Source organism: Cervus canadensis, chromosome 13, assembly GCF_019320065.1.
Source record: "Cervus canadensis isolate Bull #8, Minnesota chromosome 13, ASM1932006v1, whole genome shotgun sequence".
Taxonomy (NCBI): domain Eukaryota; kingdom Metazoa; phylum Chordata; class Mammalia; order Artiodactyla; family Cervidae; genus Cervus; species Cervus canadensis.
Window position 1 is genome coordinate 34,833,887 of NC_057398.1, and position 21,368 is coordinate 34,855,254.

At 41.8% G+C, this 21,368-nt stretch overlaps 1 protein-coding gene across 5 annotated transcripts in view; it reads right to left on the reverse strand.

The window, feature by feature from the left end:
• Positions 1-21,368, reverse strand: part of RERE (arginine-glutamic acid dipeptide repeats) — a 435,792-nt gene that overhangs the window by 278,493 nt on the left and 135,931 nt on the right. For all 5 annotated transcript variants that reach the window (XM_043486137.1, XM_043486136.1, XM_043486133.1 and 2 more), the window contains exon 2: positions 10,391-10,859. In XM_043486137.1, coding sequence (XP_043342072.1) covers positions 10,391-10,715 — 325 coding nt within the window. In that variant the 5' untranslated portion in view covers positions 10,716-10,859. The remainder of the gene's footprint in view (positions 1-10,390; positions 10,860-21,368) is intronic.

Here is a 21,368-nt window from a genome sequence, read left to right on the forward strand (position 1 = left end):
CATGAAACAGCGTGAGCACATGTGGAGTCATCACCCTGCTTACGCTGTTAAGTGTCTAAGGAACAAATGACAGAATGCCTAGAATGTCCCAGACTGGGGTATATCAATGAGCTAAAAGAAAAAAAGACTCATGTCCTTCTGGAGTGGACCAGCAAGGAAAAGACAAGAGAAATGAGAATGGTGGTATTTAAACCAGGTATGAAATATCTAGGGGTAAAGGGACTGTGAGATGGGGAGAGACCCCAGAGGGGAAGTCCTGTGGGGAGGAGGTGTCAAAGCATTTCTGGATTCAGACTACGACTGGGACCCAAGAAACCAAGGTGAACAGATGACCAGGAAGCTAGATCTTGGAGTTTGATGATTAACTGCTCATAAAAATGCCTTCAAGGGATTACTATTTAACACATACCTGCCATGAGTAAGGGTGATTTTCATCAAAAAAAAATGGCCACATACAAAACACTTCTATTTCTTTTGGAATATATGGGTTAAGGATACATTGTGGTTCACTGCTTGTCATGTAGACACTTCAGGAATAACACTGTGTGTGTGTGTGTGTGTGTGTGTGTGTGTGTGTGTGTGTGTGTGTGTGTGTGTGTGTGTGTGTGTGTGTGTGTGTGTGTGTGTGTGTGTGTGTGTGTATCTGGGGAAATCTTATATTTCACTAAAAAATGTATATTAAAAATAAAATACAGGGTAAGTAATTGCGATTCTAAATTCAGATTTTTTTTTTAATCAGTAAGCATATCCTCAGTATGCTTAATCAGTAAGCATAATCAGTAAGAAATAACATAGCATCGTCCAAGCAGGGACCCAGAGTGGCTGAAGAATGTCTTAGGGAATATTTAAAATACATTAAAACAACAGGTGCTGATTCAAAGGTACCAAAACAGTGCAGGTTAACCTGTGGCTTCTGTGCAGGCAAGCACAGCAGGCATGGAAAGTGGGGGCACCTCTCTGGAGACGGAGCCCCAGGTCAGGCATCACTTACTCATTGCACTTTAGAAAGAACCAAAAGGGCTCTCACCAGGGCAACAGCAAAATTGAAGGTTTAAATTCTCACCTACTTTTTCCTTTTCTGCTCAAATGTAACCTATATTATACCATGTAATTGCACACTCTAATCCCAGTCCCTCTACTCACACACCTCTTGCCTAGAAAGTTGCATATGAACCAGCACAAATCCCACACTGTGCTGACACTGTTCCTCTGTTTACCCAGCACATGCACAGCAAAACAAACTATTTATAAATATCCATATGTTGTTAGAAGTTCTCCCTGAATCTGGAGCCACAGTGACAGTCTCCTGATGAAGTGGTACATGGGGACCTCTCTCATCTATGCCCCCACCACTCCTGTATTCCACTGAGGGAAATTACCATAGCCCCAACAGGTGGAGTTTAGGGGGAGAGATAAATCAAGATATCTGTCTTTCTTTTATACAAGACACAGACATGAAATTCAAGTTCCACCAACCAACCTACTCTTCTGAGACTGTGACTGGAGCTGAGTGACAGCAAGACATGAAAGTGCTGAAGGACACTATTCTGGGGGTAGCACCTAGATGGAATGGTCAGGAGTTTCTGCTGACCCAAAATCCGAACTGCCCTCGATCCAGACAGGTGTGCACCCAGTCTGTGAGTTACTCTACCAACAAATAATTTTCATGTGAGATGTGGCCAATGTTCTCAAGTTTCCATCCAAAAAAAAAACAAACAAAATGAATACAATACACTACATTTATTAGATCACATAAACCCTGTATTTTCCCTTTCAGTTGCTGAGTTAAGGTTTCAAATTCAGTAATCAAAATTTATCCTAAATATTCTGCAACACCTTACCTCACCCTGCTCAACATACTTCTCATACTTGTTAACCATCTACACTTGCAACAATTAATCCTTATATACACCTAGCAAGAGAGAGAAACAATTTTCAGAAATAGGCAAGATGTACTGACTTCAGGAGTAAGAGAAAGAAAAGTAGCAGATTAATTATTTCATTTGCATTTTCTAAGAAATAGGCCTATCCCTTCTTTATGTTTCAGCATAACTGTGTTTCTCATTTTCATTATCTTCAGTAATTTTTGTCAAGTTTGGTTCAGTTCACTTGCTCAGTCGTGTCCGACTCTGCAACCCCATGGACTGCACGCCAGGCTTCCCTGTCCATCACCAACTCCCAGAGTTTACTCAAACTCATGCCCATTGAGTCGGTGATGCCATCCAACCATCTCATCCTCTGTCATCCCCTTCTCCTCCTGCCTTCAATCTTTCCCAGCATCAGGGTCTCTTCAAACGAGTCAGCTCTTCGTATCAGGTGGCCAAAGTACTGGGGTTTCAGCTTCAACATCAGTCCTTCCAATGACATTCAGGACTGATTTCCTTTAGGATGGACTGGTTGGATCTCCTCGAAGTTCAAGGGACTCTCAAGAGTCTTCTCCAACACCACAGTTCAAACGCATCAAAGGTCAATCCATTCTGGGCTTTAACTAATTCTCCCAGGCCCATGTGGACTTACAAACCAGCTGTGTGGCCTGTTTCTCCACAGATACTATAGGAAAATGATAACTCATTTGTGCAGAGATTTTAAGGAACAGAAACAACACATGTAAAGCAAGTCCAGCATTGGAAAGGAGCAGGTGCTTTAAAAACAGTGGTCATCCATGGTTATGATGGTGTAACCATCCACGGTTACAGCTCCCTCTCTCCCTCACAACTGACAATTTGTACTCAAGCTCATATATCTGAGGTTATTGGTACTTCTCCCGGCAATCTTGATTTCAGCTTGTGCTTCACCCAGGCTGGCATTTTGCATGATGTACTCTGCATATAGGTTAAATAAGCAGCGTGTCAATACACATCCTCGATGAACTCCTTTCCCAATTTGGAATCAGTCTGTTGTTCCACGTCTAGTTCTGTTGCTTCTTGATCTGCATACAGGTTTCACAGGAGGCAGGTAAGGTGGTTTGGTATTCTCATCTCTTTCAGAATTTTCCACATTTTATTGTGATCAAGTCAAAGGCTTTAGTATATTTAGTCAGAAGTAGATGTCTCCCCTTTTTAGATCTGCCTAAACTCCAGTCTGCTGTGAGAGTGCTGGGATGCTGGGCCTCTTAACCCTCAAGGCAATGCACTCATTTTCTATCTGTGCGCTAACTTGAAAAAGACCGGGAAAAACTGGTCTACATCAATGATTCTCAAATTTTAATGTGTATTTAAAACACCTGGGAATCTTATGAAAACAAAATTGCTGACTGAGTAGATCCAGAGTGGAACCTGAGACTGCATTTCTAACAGGCTGCCGACCTGTGGCTGACACCAAACACTCCAGCAAGCTATGGGGTATACGTTTCACTATATTCAAAGACAGACCCTTCCTTTCCTTACAAAATAGAAAAAGGTATGGTGAACTAGTCCCCAAATTTCTACCACTTCCCATTCTTTTGGTTAGAATAACTTAAGAAGTTTCTCTTGTTTCTTCCACCCTCATAAAGTCATAATTTTTATGTGCTAAAATTCTTTCCTGTACATATGCAGGATTTGAATAACTTCCTAATAAATACTAAAAGGCAGTCATTTCTTGAGGCTTAGGAAAAGGCAAAGTAAAATTTCAATAGAAACAGAAAGAAAAAAAATTAATGTGATCCCCAACTAAAAGTATACTAAAACGTGATTAAAAATAAATACACTTTCACAGGTGTTGCAAGGACACACAACTAAGGAGGGATGAAGTGGTCATTAAGACTCAGGTCACTCAAACCTGAGTCCTCCTATCAACAACACTCTTCCTGCCTGTTATGTATTGAACTGCATCTTCCCAAAATTTATACATTCGAGTCCTAACCTTCAGTGCCTCAAAATGTGACTGACCTTCTTGAAAAAAGTGATCACTGCAGATGTGATCACTTTTAATTAGAATGAGGTGGGGCTCTAATTCAATGATTTGTGTCTTTAGAAAAAGGATAAATTTGGTGAGACCCAAAACCAGGCACACAAAGAGATGCCATGTAAAGACTGAAGCTCTGCTCAGACAAGTCAAGGAACTCTCAGAAGCTAGGAGAGGCATGGAACAGATAGATCCTTTTCCAGTACCTTCAACGGGAGCACCAAACCTACCAGCGCCTTTACCTTGAACTTGTAGCCTACAAAACTGTGAGCCAATTCATTTCTGTTGTTCAGCTGTTTAAGCTACTCAGCTTGTGGTACTTCTATATCATGACTGCCCTTGTAAACTCACACACTGCCTATGTTTCTTTCCTCTCAAAAAGTATCTAAAGACGACGCACAGACAGGCAATCTTATCACAGTCCAGTGTGCCATGTGAAGGTTTTGGACTCTGTCCGACTAGCAAAAAGGATCCACTTTTTGGATTTAAGCAGATTAATATTAGGTTTATTACCTGCAAATTATCTTGTCACACAAGTCAAATCATTATCAACCCTAAAGGTGCCTTTATACCAGGATTCATGTTTCTTCTGACACAAAAAATATTCTTGCAACGCAAAAAATATTCTTGTAATCATCAGAAAAACTCACACTCCCTCCCAAATAAGAATGCCTCAAAAAGACACTTTCATTTTCATGTCAATTTCACCTAAAATTCTTCTACAGATAGAAGACATGGATAAAAAGCTGCAGATAAAATGAGCTTTTATTTTCTCCAAAAATGTATGTCCTGGAACACCAAATGCCAGGGTTTTCTTTAGTTTTACTTTGAGAAGGAATGTTTGTCTGAGTGACTGCAGAAGATAAGCTTTCAATTATTCAGAAAAGCAAGACTTTAAAACCGAATTCAGCCTCTTAACTGGTCAGAGATCAACCACTCAGTGAAGAATCAGGAGCGAAATGGTAGGACATATCATTTGCTAAAAAGTTGGTAACTCCTTCCCCTCTTTAAACAGAAATCTGAACCAAAGGGAAACTATACATTTTTTAAAGTTCCATGCTTTAACTTTTTTTTCTAAGTAAGTACAAAATTGTAACTATGTGTCATGATGGCTATACTAACTAACCTCACTGTGGTATAATCATTTTGATATATATATATATAAAATCACTAATTTTGTGCACATGCTCATATGTGTGTGTGTGTGTTTATGTTGCATCCCTTGTGGCTCAGCTGGTAAAATCCACCTGCAATGTGGGAGACCTGAGTTCAATCCCTGGGTTGCGAAGATCCCCTGGAGAAGGGAAAGGCTACCCACTCCAGTATTCTGGCCTAGAGAAGTGTGTGTGTGTGTGTGTGTGTGTGTGTGTGTGTGTGTGTGTTTGCGAAGATCCCCTGGAGAAGGGAAAGGCTACCCACTCCAGTATTCTGGCCTAGAGAAGTGTGTGTGTGTGTGTGTGTGTGTTTGCGAAGATCCCCTGGAGAAGGGAAAGGCTACCCACTCCAGTATTCTGGCCTAGAGAAGTGTGTGTGTGTGTGTGTGTGTGATGTGAACTTGAAGATCCCCTGGAGAAGGGAAAGGCTACCCACTCCAGTATTCTGGCCTAGAGAAGTGTGTGTGTGTGTGTGTGTGTGTGTTTGCGAAGATCCCCTGGAGAAGGAAAAGGCTACCCCACCCCAAGTATCTGGCCTAGAGAGTTGTGTGTGTGTGTGTGGTGTTTGCAAGATCCCCTGGAGAAGGGGAAAGGCTACCCACTCCAGTATTCTGGCCTAGAGAAGTGTGTGTGTGTGTGTGTGTGTGTGTGTGTGTGTGTTTGCGAAGATCCCCTGGAGAAGGGAAAGGCTACCCACTCCAGTATTCTGGCCTAGAGAAGTGTGTGTGTGTGTGTGTGTGTGTGTGTGTGTGTGTGTTTGCGAAGATCCCCTGGAGAAGGGAAAGGCTACCCACTCCAGTATTCTGGCCTAGAGAAGTGTGTGTGTGTGTGTGTGTGTGTGTGATGTGAACTTGAAGATCCCCTGGAGAAGGGAAAGGCTACCCACTCCAGTATTCTGGCCTAGAGAAGTGTGTGTGTGTGTGTGTGTGTGTGTGGTTGCGAAGATCCCCTGGAGAAGGGAAAGGCTACCCACTCCAGTATTCTGGCCTAGAGAAGTGTGTGTGTGTGTGTGTGTGTGTGTGTGTGTGTGATGTGAACTTAATCTATTTACCTAGCAACTTTCAAATACACATAGCAGTATTTTTAACTCCCATCACATGCTGTACATTACATCCCCAGAATTTATTCATCTTATAAGTGGAAATTTGTACCCTTTGACTGCCTTCACCCACCTCCCTGATTCCTTATCCCCCACCTCCCCACGTGTGACAACCACTGATCTGTTCTCTGTTTCTGAGTTTGGTTTTTTTAGATCCCACAAGTTAGAGAGATCGTGTGGTATTTCTCTTTACTTTTTCACTTAACATAATGAACTCAGGTTCATCCATGTTGTGACAAATGGCAGTTTCCCTCCTGACTGAATTAAGTTCCCTGTGTAACTACACATTTTCTTAAACTTAATGTCATGTATCAGTTATATCTCAATAAGCAAGGGAAAAGAAGGAAGAAAAAAGCAGAAAGAAATTTATATGCCACTCACAGCAAACTTTAGAAACCAATACTCTATGCTGAAAAGGCCCATAAGAGAAATCTGACTGCACACAGCTGTGTAAAAAATCAATTTGTCACCGTGACAGTCATCTCTGAAGTAGAGTAATGGCTGATGGACAACACAGAAGTTAGATTAGACACAGATGCAAAGTATACACAGAGCTCCACAAGGTTTTGATTTTGGTTTTTATAACAAGCCTGTTAAATCGTTCACTGGGAAATAAATTATTCAAAATGGACTTCCAGAAGCATTATTCTGTGACATCATCAGTCAATATATTTTTTAATAAAAATTTCAGAAACTTATTTATGCATCAAGTACTGGACTTCCCTGGTGGTCCAGTGGTTAGGACTCCATGCTGTCACTGCCAAGGCCCCGGATTCAGCCCATGGTTGGGAAACTAGGATCCCACAAGCCATGCAGTGAGGCCAAGACAAACAACAAAAAACAAGCATTATGGAATACAAGCTACGTGTACACTCTTCTTGTATATCTCAGGAATTCAATGATAAGTAAAAACAGAGCAGGTGCCTTTATGGAGGAGAGAGACATCTTAAAATAGTAACAGAAATAAACAGAAAATTATTACTGTTACAAGTGCAAGAAGGAAAGATACATGACTCCGGGACTGTACCTATTAAGGAAATCTGGATAATTGGAGCGTGGGAGGAAGGTGACGGCCCTGGAATGGAGTACTAAAGGCAGGGTAGTAGTTCAGTGTGTCTGTGTGTTGGGTTGGGGGTTGGGGGGTGTGACTAACCTGAGGCATCAGCAGGTGCAAAGACCCTGAGGCAGGAGGTAACGTGAACAGTGTAACTAAAAGTCCATCATGCTTTGCTTCTAAGATCAATATAAAGCTGCAGAGATGAGGAGCAGGATCAAAAAGAACTGGTTGTAACCAAGCATGAGATTAAACCTTAGCTACAACAAATTCTAAGTGCTCATTTCCTCAATAAAACCTCACTCTTCTCAGACCGAACTGTATGAACATAGGACTATCTCCCAAGGACAAGCATGTATATTACATAACAGTCTATTTTTATCCTCATGTTATTGCTCGCTGCTAGGCTCATTCTTAATGACATTTTGGGAGGTATTTGTAATTTAGACTTAATCTGAGTATTGAAACCAATTCAGAAAATGAAAAAATTTATCTGTGATTTCAAATGAGCATAAAAGGTCTGAAAAGACACTGTGCTCAGTTGTGTCTAACTCCTTTCAACCCCATGGACTGGAGTTTGCCAGGGTCCTCTGTCCATGAAATTCTCCAGGCAAGAATACTGTAGTGGGATGCCATTTCATCCTCCAGAGGACTTTCCTGACCCAGGAATCGAACCCATGTCTCCTGCAACTTCTACACTTCAGGCAGATTTTTTACCACTGAGCCACCAGGTAAGCCCATAAAAGGTCTATCACTCAAAAACTAATGATACACTGAAGAATCCCTTATGATGCCCCATAAAGTCCCTACTGAAACCCTTAAGATACAACTAACGAAAGAGAATCTCTGCAGTTGGGTGTATGTAAGGGTTTTCATCTCCAACAGAAGATGTTACTGTAGTACTCTGCACCAAGAAAGACAAAGACCAGAGAGAAAAAAAGACAAAGAAAAGGAGAAGGAGGGAAAAAAAAACAGTTCCACCTGGGAATCTAATCACAGTAACCTACCTTCCAATTCTTCAGTGTGGGTACACCTAAAGAAGCAATATTTTAACATCTTCCACTGAGAAAGAAGCTATTGGTAGAAATCATTCACCTTCAAATGCATAATAACCCCAAATGAAACAAAACCACTGAGAAGGTCAAAGACCGTCTCCTTACCAAAGAGGCAAACATCTATGGACCTGGCAGTATGCAAACCCCCGGCCAGGCACAGGGGTGTCTCCCAGCAAGTGGTTCTGCTAGAGCGCCACAGAAAATTTTCAAACCATTTTTGTTGTTTTCAGTCCTTTATAACAGCTTCCAGAGAGGCTGTATATCTTTTTCACACTTCATAAAGGTCCTCAGATTTACTGAAACAATGTCTGCCTCCCTTAAGTACACAGATCCTCCCCAAAACAAGAACCTACTGTTTTGAAAATAAGCCATTACCAACCTCCCTCCACACAGTCTTCTAAACATCAAGAAGAAAAGATTTCCCACCATCCTGTAGAATACACAATACGAATGTGCACAGTTCACAAGCTTGTTTTTCTCAAAAATGATTTTTCTTAAGGAGATATTCAGCTGAAACAGGATGCCACAGCCCCACAAATTGGGGAAATGGCAGGTTTTTGGTTGTTGGTTTTTTTTTTTTTTTTAATGTTAAAGACGTTTCCTTAATTGCAGTGCTTCTCCAAATCATGAATTATGACAGTCTCACATAAGGGACAGTACATGCAGCACTTCCCATATATTTTGGGCTACAAGTATTTTGGAGAAGCATTTTGGGAAAAAAAGAGTAACTCTCCACTGAGAAAGGCTGGCCCTCAATTCTGCACAAGACAGCCAGCCTTCTGACACAATAACAAATGAGATTGTCCCTTATTTTTAAGGTATCATCCTATAACCTATATCTAAAGAAGTTAATGCATTCTGTCCCTTTCTCATGATCTAGAAGTACACAGGTCTGTAGCAATCACTGTGCGGTTGGTCTATACTGATATATGTTCCTCGGTGGCTAAGACATTTTGACTGTCCAACATGTTAAGGGTGAATCAAAGACCCTGACAGTACGGTAACCTACACACTACCAAATCTCCACAACAGAGCTCTAATGTCCCCCAGAAACTTCAATTTTGATAACTCTGTATCACATAAATATCTTCTCAGTTAATCATAAGCCAAAAAGTATAGTGAATACAAGCTAATCTATGTAAGTTTGAAAACATTATTTTTCAAAATTCAAAACTAATTTCTATATGGGGAAAAAAATCAAGTACTTTATATGAAGTTCAGCACAGCTACAGTACAGCTCAGCAAAATAACTGTACCAGGTTAATGACATACTCTCTTTAATCTCCAGCTCCTAGAAAAACATCAAACTGGGAGGCTTCTAACCTGTTAATTACATCTCATGCAACTCATGTCATTCCTCAGCACTGTAAGCAATTCAAAGGAACTGATTTCAGCCAGTTTTTTTGTTTTTTTTTTTTAAACTGACTTCTGTAAGGAAAGTACCCGAATATACACAATGTATCAAATTAAAAAGGAGGGTATTGCTGGTGTTCAACAGGTTCTGAACCACCTGCTTCCCTACATCTTATCTGCAAGCTGGGTCTGTCTCTCTCTGAACAGTTGCTACAAATAACCTCAATATACTGAGTGGACACAGTCCCTTTCCTAGAAAACAAAGCAGGTTAGTTGGCTTCATCTATTATCATTGATTAGAGGGCCTGAAGCTTAATTCTATGCAAAAGGATATCATCAGGAGGCATAAACCTTGGTCTGAAGGCCACTAAAAACGCCTATCTAGCTTCTGGTCACTCCTGTAGCCAATGTAAAATGACCCGTTCCCCTAAACTTGAAGGCTGACTTGTCCCACTGTGTACGCCACTCTGCAGGGCCTCTCCACAGTCTAATCTGTGCTGAAGACAAAAGGCAAAGGAGGACGTGAAAAGAGGCAAAGTTCTGGGCAGACGGTGAAGTGTGAGAATGAGCAGCAGAAGACACGGACAGAAGGATAGCCTCACGGGCAGGCCCAGAGGTGGGCACAGGAAAGAGCCAGCACACCAGCGGACTGAAGCCTGGAGCTGTTGACTACCTAGAGTTTTCCTGCCCCAGACCACTACCCACTCTTCTGGGTTCCACGTCCACCAGCAACCACAGGCTGACACCGTTTCTCAACCATAGACACCGTAAAGACCCAAAGGCACCTCACCTCCTGGTCTATAGACGACATCGTCCTCCGTGATGTATGATGTTATCTCGCCGGTGTCTGTCCTTTCGTAACGAGATTTTTTTTTCGGGGGCTTCTTTTTGTTCTTCTTCGTGGACTCCTCTGTGGTGGCACTGTTGTTGTCATTGTCCTCGTCTTCGCTGTGATCACTCTCGGCGTAATTTTTGGCTCCTCCTTCCAGGGTACAGCTCCTGCGGGGCCTTGAGTTCTCACTCTCACGCACTTTGTCCCGCTTCTCTCTCTCCCGGTCCCGATCTCGGTCCCGGTCCTTCTCTTTGTCTTTGTCTTTGTCTTTGTCAGCTGTCATGATTCGCCACGTGCCTTCTTCTGTCCTCTCACGGCTGGGCCTCCGTGAAAGGTAGACAGTAAGCCTGGGCTTCAGTCTTCTGAATTTCTCACTCAATTCCAGGGAAAATCCAACCACTCCAACAACCCCAACGTTTCAAAAATGCTAGGAGAAAAAAAGAGAGAGTGAAATTGGTTTTCCTGTAACATTTTCCCATATTTCCTTTCCTAAAATAATATTTTGCTCAATGATTCTCTTCCTTACTCATGCTTTAGCACTGAAAACTTCTTACTGGCCACAGGAAAAAAGTTAGGACAAGGGATACAAAATTTAAACATAAACAGTTGCTGGCCTCAGCTAGCATATGGTTTGGGATTTTCTATCACACTAATAATGAACAATATCTGAATGCATAAGGACAAATGATGCTTTCTGTATACAAACTGTTTTTTCCTTTTAAAATGAAAAAGTAAAGTGTATCCCAGTAAACAACATATAAGGGGTACAATCATTGTGGTGCTGGAGAAGACTCTTGAGAGTCCCTTGGACTTCAAGGAGATCAAACCAGTCAATCCTAAAGGAAATAACTCTGAATAGTCACTTTGGAAGAATGGACGCTGAAGCTCCAATACTTTGGCCACCTGATGGGGAAAACCAAATCACTGGGAAAGACTGAAGATTGAAGGCAAAAGAAGAAGGCATGGGCAGATGAGATGGTTAGAGATGGTTAGACCCCATCACCGACTCAATGGACATGAATTTGAATAAACTTTGGGAGATAGTGAAGGACAGGGAAGCCTGGTATGCTGAAGTCCATGGGGTCGTGAAGAGTTGGACACAACTGAGCAACTGAACAACAAAAATACAAAAGGAGTTTTGTGACCCACAATATTAATTTAAAAGGGAAAGAACCTACTATAGTAAAAATTATTTCCACCTGGAAAAACAAGTAAGTAATCTGGATAGCCCTGGAAAATGTCTTAGGATGTCTCACAGTGCACTGTCTTCTGAAGACTCTTTCTAGTCACTTTTCCAAATTTCCAAAGCTTCTCTCAAGAATAAACATAAGAATTGACTCAAAAGTAGCAACCTCAAAGCAAGATTCCTGTGCCTTCAATTACAATTTTCTGCATCTTCTAAGTCTATTATTCTAGTTATTTTCCAAGAAAAATGGTTTCTTAGAGATATATTATCTCTGTCTTCACAAAACAAACAGGTTCCCAAAACAACCTTTCATCTTTAGAGATTATTAGGTGGTTTATACATTCTTCCAAATATCCCCTATTAATAGTCTCCCTAAATGTCTCTCTAAAACTAAAGCCCAAAGGAAAGTTTGAACAGTAATATAATGAGAAGAGTGAACCCCACACTCCAACCCAATTCTTATTAAAAATTTTAAGTTTTTAAATTTTATTTACAAGTCAGTTTTGGAACAGTCATAATAACCAGTAATTTTTCTTTTGCAATCTTTTATCATCTTCCCCAACATCTCATCTCACTTGTTCAAGTTTGTACCAAACATTGTCTATGTGCCTCAGAAGTAAAGATACCACAAGGAACAGCCCATGGTCCCATCCCTCGATGCTCCAATGCAAAAAGACAACTGGTCAACAGGAGAACCATCTGTTTCTTGTGCTACTCAGGCCAGATAGGAACATTACATGCAAACAAACAAAAGACTGTCCTCTTTACTCAGACAACAACAAACAAGTCAGTTTGTAATTACCTGCCTCAAATGCAGAGAAAATGCTCTTTGGTCATGCCAAAGCCGTAAACATTATCATGTACTCTCTCCAAACCTCTTAGGTCAAACTTGATACCAGAAGAGACCTTCCCATTAGCACTTCAAACATCCTTAGGCATTCAGGGGAAAAAAAAAAATAAGTTAACAACCACCTTTGGGAGAGAGACCCATGAAGGAGCAATAATGCCAACAATCTATAAGCAAAGTCAGAAGTGTGAAAGTATGGAGCACAAACCTAAATTGCTTCCTTCTACAGAGGAAATGCACTCTCAGATAGGATTTCAATTTTCTAAACATATTTCCAGAAAATGAAAAATTATTCTACTGCCTGCAAAAGTTCTGCTTCAATGAATCATCTGCTAAGCAGACAGTAATAAACCCCCAAGTCCCTGGAGGCCGCTAGTGTTAGCAATTGAAAATACACAAAGAGACATATTACTTTCTCCACTGGGCTTAAGTTTAGAGCCCGAACAAGCCAATCATGCAAGAAAGAAAACCATCAGCTAACATGGTTGTTAAAACATTTCTCTTTGACATTGAAAACATACCAAGGTCTCCTGAGAGTCTAAAAAGAACAACGAGTTTAGGCTGAAAGACTCTCAGATTCAGTTCAAGACAGACATACTTCAGGGAAGTTCAAGAAAACATCATTTCCCCAGGGTTAACAAGATAACTGCTCCAGAAAACTGTGTAAAAATATTATTTCAGCACTTGAAACAGAAAAAAAAAAAAGCGGTAAGTCCAAATTGTACATTCAACATAACTCCCTACAAAATCATATAGTGTACTTCTACTTACAAAAAACTTTGAGTTGTTTCTGCTAAGAGTTAGCAAGAAAAAAATCAGTAATCGGTAGATAAAGCATCCACAAAATGAAACCCTGTGTGTGTGTGTGTGTGTGTGTGTCTAACTTTCAGACAACTAAGAATACTGATAATCCAAAGCTAAAGTCAATTCAACTTCTGTTCACATTTGTCTCTGAAATATAGCACAGTGGGGATTTTTTTTTTCCCTCTGCATTTACCACAGTAATCATCATTTTTCTGAGCTTCACTTATAAAATGACCAACATGCAACAACAATGCAACATCTGAGGTAAGGGATCCAGTGGCGCTGAGAAAGGTAACTGTCACCTCAGGACACTAGAAATGTTCTGCTCAGTAGGTAACACTATAGAGTCTTCACTGTATAACAGCAAGGGGTTCACAAAGCAGGTCCCTGCCATGATCTCACTGGATTCTGTCTACTACTCAGTGATGTGAACCAAACAGGAGTCATCCCCCCACTTTTCAGGCTACAGAAGGGGAACTAAGAAGAGAGCATCTGTAGTGGAGTCTGAAGCAGCCCTCGCCTAGGTGAACCCACCTGACCTGATGTCAACCTACTGCTCAGGTTACAATCTATATCTTCACAGAAGCCAACTTTTCCTACGTATATCCTTGCTGATAATTAGCACAGACACGTTTAGGAAACAAACTCATTTTAATCTCTCCCACCCAAACAGAAGGTACTCTTCCCCAGTAAGAAAGAAGAAAATATTGAAAATATCAAGTTGATCCATTACTCAACCCAGTTCAACAGGAAATACGGCAAAAGACAGTTTAACAGTTAACAAAAGGAGAACTCTAATCTAAAAGACATTTTAGGTTCAAAACAATCTTCATCTATTCACTGAACAAATGTCAACTGAATGCCCACGATGCTAGTGTGTTGAATGCCCAGTGTGCTAGTTATGTGTCCACGTGTGGGGAAAATAGCTGAGAACCACATACAAACATCCCTGGCCTATGGACCTGATGTTCCAGGAAGTGGAGAAAGATACAAACATATACACAAACATATATGTATATCTACTATACTAAAAGAGTTTACGTAGGGAGTCCAATGGGAACAAGGGAGTATAAGAGGACTGCAATTTTAAACAATGGTCAGCGAGGCAGCTTTGTCCTGAGTTAAGAGTACAGAGGAGATACGGAGATCACTGCAGCACAGAGGAAGCAACTGCAAATGTCCAGAGGCTGGAGTGATTCAGGTACGTTCAAAACTCAGGAAGCCAGAGGGGTTGGAGTGACATGAGAAAGAGGACTGATTTTTTATAAAAATAAATGTATAGTCCTCTCACTAGTTTCCAGATTCATCAGATTGCACTTGATTTTATCTTAACTGATAAAATTTGGTAGGCTGGCTTAGTTTCAGTGTAATCTAATCAGTGTTAAAGGCATTCATTCAACAGTCAGTGATACAGAACTATTCTTCATTGTTTCAGGTTACTTAAATAAACCTCTACACAAACATCATTTGCCTCTTCAAAATGAAGCCAACAACCACATACAAACACCTTACACTACTTACCAGAAGCAATCTGGATAAAGTACTCAAATTTCAATCATGCTCAGGGCCCAAATCTCATTTAAGGAAACCACTTCTTGTCACTATTTCAGCGGTCCCAGGAGGTTTGGCCCCTTGTAGAATTGCAAGCACAGTGGACTGAGAAGCAAAGGTTCATGCTTTGGCACTGCCAGGGCTGGTGCCTTGGGGAAATCGCTCTCTCTCTCTGAGTCAGCTTCACTGTTGTAAGGCTGGGATAATAACTGGGCTTCCCAGGTGGCTCAATGGTACAGAATCCGCCTGCAGTGCAGGAGACCTGAGTCAGGAAGATTCCCTGGAGAAGGAAATAGCAACCCACTCCAGTATTCTTGCCTGGGAAATCCCATGGACAGAGGAGCCTGGCGGATTACAGTCCATGGGGTCACAAAAGAGTCAGACATGACTTGGCAACTAAAAAACAACAACAAGGAATAATAACTAGCTATTCACAGAGCTGCTGTGAGAATTAAGTATATGCATACACAGAAAATACACTTAAGAGATTGCAAAATGCTTTATAAATGTAAACTATCAATAGTATATACCTAGGTCAGTCATGACTTATTCTCGACTACATCAGATAATACCCAATCATATGTTGTACTATGCAACATATAAACATATAGCCAAACATCACCCTTACCCTCAAGAATTTATTTCCTACAAGGGAGGAGGGTGATTCTATTACATGATTAAGAAACAAATCATGTAAAACTGACCACAAGTGAAGTAAAGAATTCTAAAATATCTCTTTTTGGATCATGTGAAACCCACTTAGCACTGAAAACTTGCTTGTCTCACCTGAGTGCCCGATCCCTGGGTTCTACTCATTTCAGCTGCTCAAGCCAGATTCAGGAGGACACTTGACCCTCACACCAAATGCAGTTAGTGAATCCAATTAATTCTTCCTCATTCAACCACAGCAACAAATGCTAACGTTTGTCAAATACCCAACCAACCATGCACTAGGCATTTTGCTCAGCTCTCAGGGTCTACCAATCACCTCCTGAATAACTGTAATTCATCCACTGCTCCAACTGACGCAGAAAGTGCCTATTTCAAGCCATCACCATCTTTCACACAGATAACTACAACTGCCTTCTAACTGGTCTCTGTGACTACAAAATTTTGTTTTTTCCTTCCTTCCAATTCATCCTCCAATGCAGCCAGCCAAGCATCTGACCCTCCACTAGTTCTTTTTAAAAAATAGCTTTATTGAGCTATAATTCACACACCATACAATTCACCACATAATGAACAGCTAAGTGCCCACCATTCCTTTTCAAAGAGCACAGAGGCCTTCCTGTCCTGACACCCCTGCTCCTCTCCAGCCCACCTCACCCTTCTCGAATGCTCCAGCTGACCCTTCCCCTTTGTTGGCCTAATCTCTACTCACTCTTAGGGCCTCTGGATTCCTGCTGCCCAACTCCAGGAAGCTCCCAGACCCACCCAAAGTCCAGCCCCTCACTGTTTCCCACCCTGCCTGTAAAATGGCCCTCACTGACCCACCACTGGCACCTGCTGTTAACTTGTGTCCCTTCTCCACTGACTGACAAGGAGCATGACTACAGTATAATAGTCACTGGAACAACTTCTATCGACGCAATCTCCTCTTTACATCAAATCCACTAGAGTTTTCATCCTTCTCATCATGTGACTATCAGGCATCCTCTGACAGGGTTAATCACACCACCTCCTTCCAGAAAGGCTCTTGTCTTCGGGCATTCCCGGCACAGTCATCTCCTGGAGTCTGTTCCACTGTTCCTCCACCTCTAGTACTGGACCTACCATTCCTGGAGTAGTTCTCAAGGCACTGTGCAGAGCCCTCTTTTCTCATCCTCCACTGTATCCCAGTCCATCTCATTGTGTCCGTCAGCACTCAGTTATCACGTCCACACAGGCAATCCACAAATGAACATGCCTACCAAACTTCTGCAGAGGCAGGTGTCTGTGAAAACTGCCCACCTGAAGTCTCCTCTGGGATGTCTCAAAGGTACCCCAACATATCAAAACCAAAGCAGACTCTGGTCCCACATGATCTGTCTTATGACTGGTGCCCCTGCCCATCCTATTGGGCAAGCTGGACACCAAAGCCTCATGTTCAGTGCCTCCACCATCAACAAAGCATGACACTGTCACCTTATAAATTTCTCTCAAACGCAGCTACTTGGGAGCAACCCCAACCTTAGTCAAAAAGCTACTAGTGTACCCTTCCTGTACCACTTCAAATTGGCTCCTCTTCAAATCCACTCCTCTGAATCCTCACAATTCTCTTTTTACACTGCAGCCAGGTCTCTGCTTTCAAAAGGTTAATGTGACTAGGTCAATCCTCACCTTAAAATTACTCAGTGACTTGTCACTTCTACTAACTAAAACCCAAATCTGGGACTGTTAACTAGAAACTCAAAACCCAATGCAGGGGACATGGGTTCAATCCCTGGTCTAGGAATTAAGATCCCACACGCTGTGAGACAACTAGTCCGTGCTCCGCAACAAGAGAGTCACCATAATGAGACGTCCACACACTGCAACAAAGAGCAGCCCCTGCTCACCACAACTAGAGAAAAGCCTAACAGCAACAACAAACAAATCCTCGCCTTGATCCTTTCTTTCTGCCCTTATCTTTCTATCTGGCCTCACCCCCACCCACTTCCTACACTTTGCCTGACCCCACTGCCTTCCCCGAGGTTCCCTGAACACACTCCCCCACCTGGAGTGAGATAGCTCCAGTCCTTCCTTCTGTCTGTGATGCTCTTCTCCTCTCCTGGTCTAGGTATCTCCTACTCTTCCTTCAGGTCCAGTGCAATAGCAACTTCCCCAGGATGGCCTTTCTTGCCCAAGAGGACTAGATTAAATCCCCTTGCAGCACTTTCCACCACTGTAACTTCACATTACTTTGTGTGATTTGACTAACATCTGCCTCCACCTCTAAGCTAGAAGTTCCATGAGGGGCTGACCCTGACTATTTTTGCCCTGTGTTGTACTCTCAGATCCTAACTCACCACCTGGCACATACAGGCTAGTAATAAATTACTTTTCTCTCCCCTCTCTGACACATAAGCTGGGGCAATTAAGAGGGCATTATGATGAGACCGTTGATTTGGGAAACAAAGTATTCCATGAGTGATTAACTGAGGGGCTGCTTGAGCTGGCTTATAAACCATGAACAGGAAGGAGCCAAAAGGAGGAGGAAATGTTACAGATTAGGCAAAAACAGTGACTGAATCCTTGTCCTTGATGGCAGACACAGGGTAAAACTAGCAGGAGCAAGCTTATGTAGAGAGGGAGAGGGAACGTATAATAGAGGCTCCTAAAACAATAAAGCGGCTAATACTCACTGAGCACTTACTATGCGCTGAGCATTTCACACATTAATCCATTCAATCTTCACTATAGTGAGAATGAGAATACAATTTATCATCCAAACTGGGACACATCTGAGAGCAGAAAGATTAATAATTGCTCAGGAAAAACATAAAAGCAGGTCACATGACCACCCTAGCTGTAGCTCTATTCAGTAGATGCTGTTGCTGTGTGCGTCTTCCCTGTGCAAAAGCAAGCACTGAGAGGCTGAGCAAGGAGACCCAAGTCACCCAGCTCTGTGTTAGACCCAGAGTGCGGACTTAGAGCCCATCCTCTTAACCACAAGGCTACCTTCAATTACTGCCTTCAATTACACAGCCTTAAAAGCCAAGTAAGCCAATACACTTGCTAAGACTCTTAAGATGAAAATAGCATTTTGGGCAACACTCATCTCATCTGACAGGAGATCAAGAGCTGTTGTGCCATTCCAACAAGTTTGCTTTCAAACCTACTACCTCCAAAAGTATAAATTAGGAACCAAGATCCTCTAGAACTTCTGCCTTTGCCATTTCTACATTTATTGTGCCTCAATAAATGTTCTTACTTTCTCCTTTAGGAACAAAACAGATTGGTCCAAGTATACAAGACCTCAGTGATTTACCCACTCTGCGGGGCCGCAGGCAGCAGAACATGCAGAAAGAAGGCGGCAGCTGGGTGAATGCTTTCAAAGGAAAATCAATGTTTTCTTCCTGTCCCTTTCATACCAACAGCCTGGGAATGAAAATGGACTGACTTTTGCTCTGGAAAGGAAAGGTCACTCTAACACTTGACTCCCTGGATAAGAACTCATCAACAGCAAGCTGCTGCAGAGAACATTTCAAAATAGGCCAGGGAATCACTGACAGAGATGCATGGGAAACAGGAGGTCAGCAGATCTGGGAGCCCACGCAGAAGTCAGAGGGTTTTACCTGAGACAGATGTGGTCCTGAGAGCAGTTCTCCCACATGAAAATAAACCAGTGTGAAGTTCTCCCACCCGAACAAATTCAACCATTTACAAGCAAACAGCTGTATGTGCACCTCCAAAGATTCTCTACATATGGGGGTAGTAAATATTTAAACTCGATCCGTTTAAATATTCAGTGAGTTGAAATACTCATTCCTGGAACACGTTTTATTAAGAGAACCTAAATCACCAAGATGGGACGCATTAGTCAAATTCAGAGCGCAGCCTTTGTGTTATCAAAACAGAAGGAAGCCCAGAATGAACACGCCTTAATCACAAGTGGGTATAATGCTTAGAGCAGCTCTTCTTCAACTCCCTGAGAAGACTATGGGGAAAAAACAGAATTAAGATTGGTGAACTCTGACAAGTATCTTAACTTCTTCCAAAAAGACACAATAACAACAAAACATACAACCTGCAAAGGTGGGGAAAGTACCCAGAACAGCAAAACGCCAGGTTATGATCAACAACCCAATTAGATAACAAACAACACATAATCTTTTTATTTGAAGCAACAGTAAGGAATTCCCAAAGATGAGATGCCCAAGTGGCTTCCCCCGCATACCCCACCTTATAAAATTAAAAACCCTCCCTTTCTTTAAAGAACACACAAATTGATCCACACAAGCAACTGATTTCTATACTGTTAAAAAGTGAAGTTTTTCCTAATTACATACGAAATATTTTGCCTTACATGTTGCCTATAGTTGTGTCTCTTCTATTACGTAGTTAAGGAATACTCACTGCTTACTCTAAAACCATGGCTTCTCAACGGTGGTACAATTAACATTTTCAGCCAGATTATTGGGGGAAGGGAGGGCAGGGGGTTGCCTGCCCTGTGAATTATCCCTAGTCTCCACTCATACAGACTCTAGTAGCACAACCCACTGCTCCAATTAGAACAAAAAAGAATATCTCCAAATACTGCCACACAGTCTCTGGGATGGGGGGGAGGGTGGGGCAAAGCTGTTCACAGTTGAGAACTGCTGCTTTAAACGAATAAAACTGTTGGTTGATCATAGAGATTTGAAAGGGTTAAGCAGCTGTGCTGCTTTATTCAGAATTATGCTTGACCAATATTGAATCCATAAGCGAACATTGTTATGAAAACTATATAATATGGCATGTTCTTCATTCTCTGAAATAAACTGGACTCTTCCTGACATAGAAATTACACAGATGTGTGAAGGTGAATTAGGAAAACAGAAGTAAATATTCTGAAAATCTTGATGCTTCCTGGCAAGCCCTGAAGGTTATCAAGAGTACTATTACTCAAGTGGAGACCTGCTCTGGTCCTGGGGCCGAATGGATGCTTCTGTTCGTACACAACTAACTGAGAAAAACGGGTGCCCTCGATGCCAAGAAACAAATGCCCATGAAGCCAAGCCCCTAGTGGGAAAGACGAAAAAATCCTGAACTCACGCTCTCAAGGGCTTCCCTGGGGGCGCTAGTGATAAAGAACCCGCCTGTCAATGCAGGAGACAATCCCTGGGTCAGGAAGATCCCCTGGTGAAAGAAACGGCTTCCCACTCCAGTATTCTTGCCTGGAGAATCCCATGGACAGAGGAGCTTGGCAGGCTAGAGTCCACGGTGTTGTAGAGTTGGACGGACATGACTGAAATGACTTAGCACACACTCTCTCAAAGCATGGCCACAGATAGAAAACCAAATGGATAAAAGAAAAACATAAAAGTCAAGTAGATGGATAAGTAAAATATAGTATATCCATAAAACAGAACATTATCCAACAAGAACAAGAAAGGAAATACTGATCTATGCTACAGTATGAGTAAGCCTGGGAAGCACTATGTGACGTGAAAAGTGCCAGTCACAGAAGACCACACACTGTATAATCCCACGTATATAGAATGTCCGGAGAAGACAAATCCATGGGGACAGAAAGCAGACCTGGAGGTGGGGGTGGGGTTTGCTATGGTTATGAGTTTCATTTGGAGAGGATATAAAAGTTCTAGAATTGATTATGGTGATGCCTGCATGTACCTGCAAAAATATGAAAAGCCATTAAATTGTACACTTTAAATGGGTAAATTATGTGAATTATGTGAATTATATTTCATTACATCAGTTAAAACACAAACACACACAAACAGTAACATTACAAAGTTACTAAAAAAAAAACAACAGCTCAGGCCTTGCTATAGCTTAAAAAAAAAAAATGCACCTAGCTATAAAATTCACAAGGGTTGGCTCCACCTCTGCAATTGAGAAAAACACCCTCTTAATGCTGTAAAAGC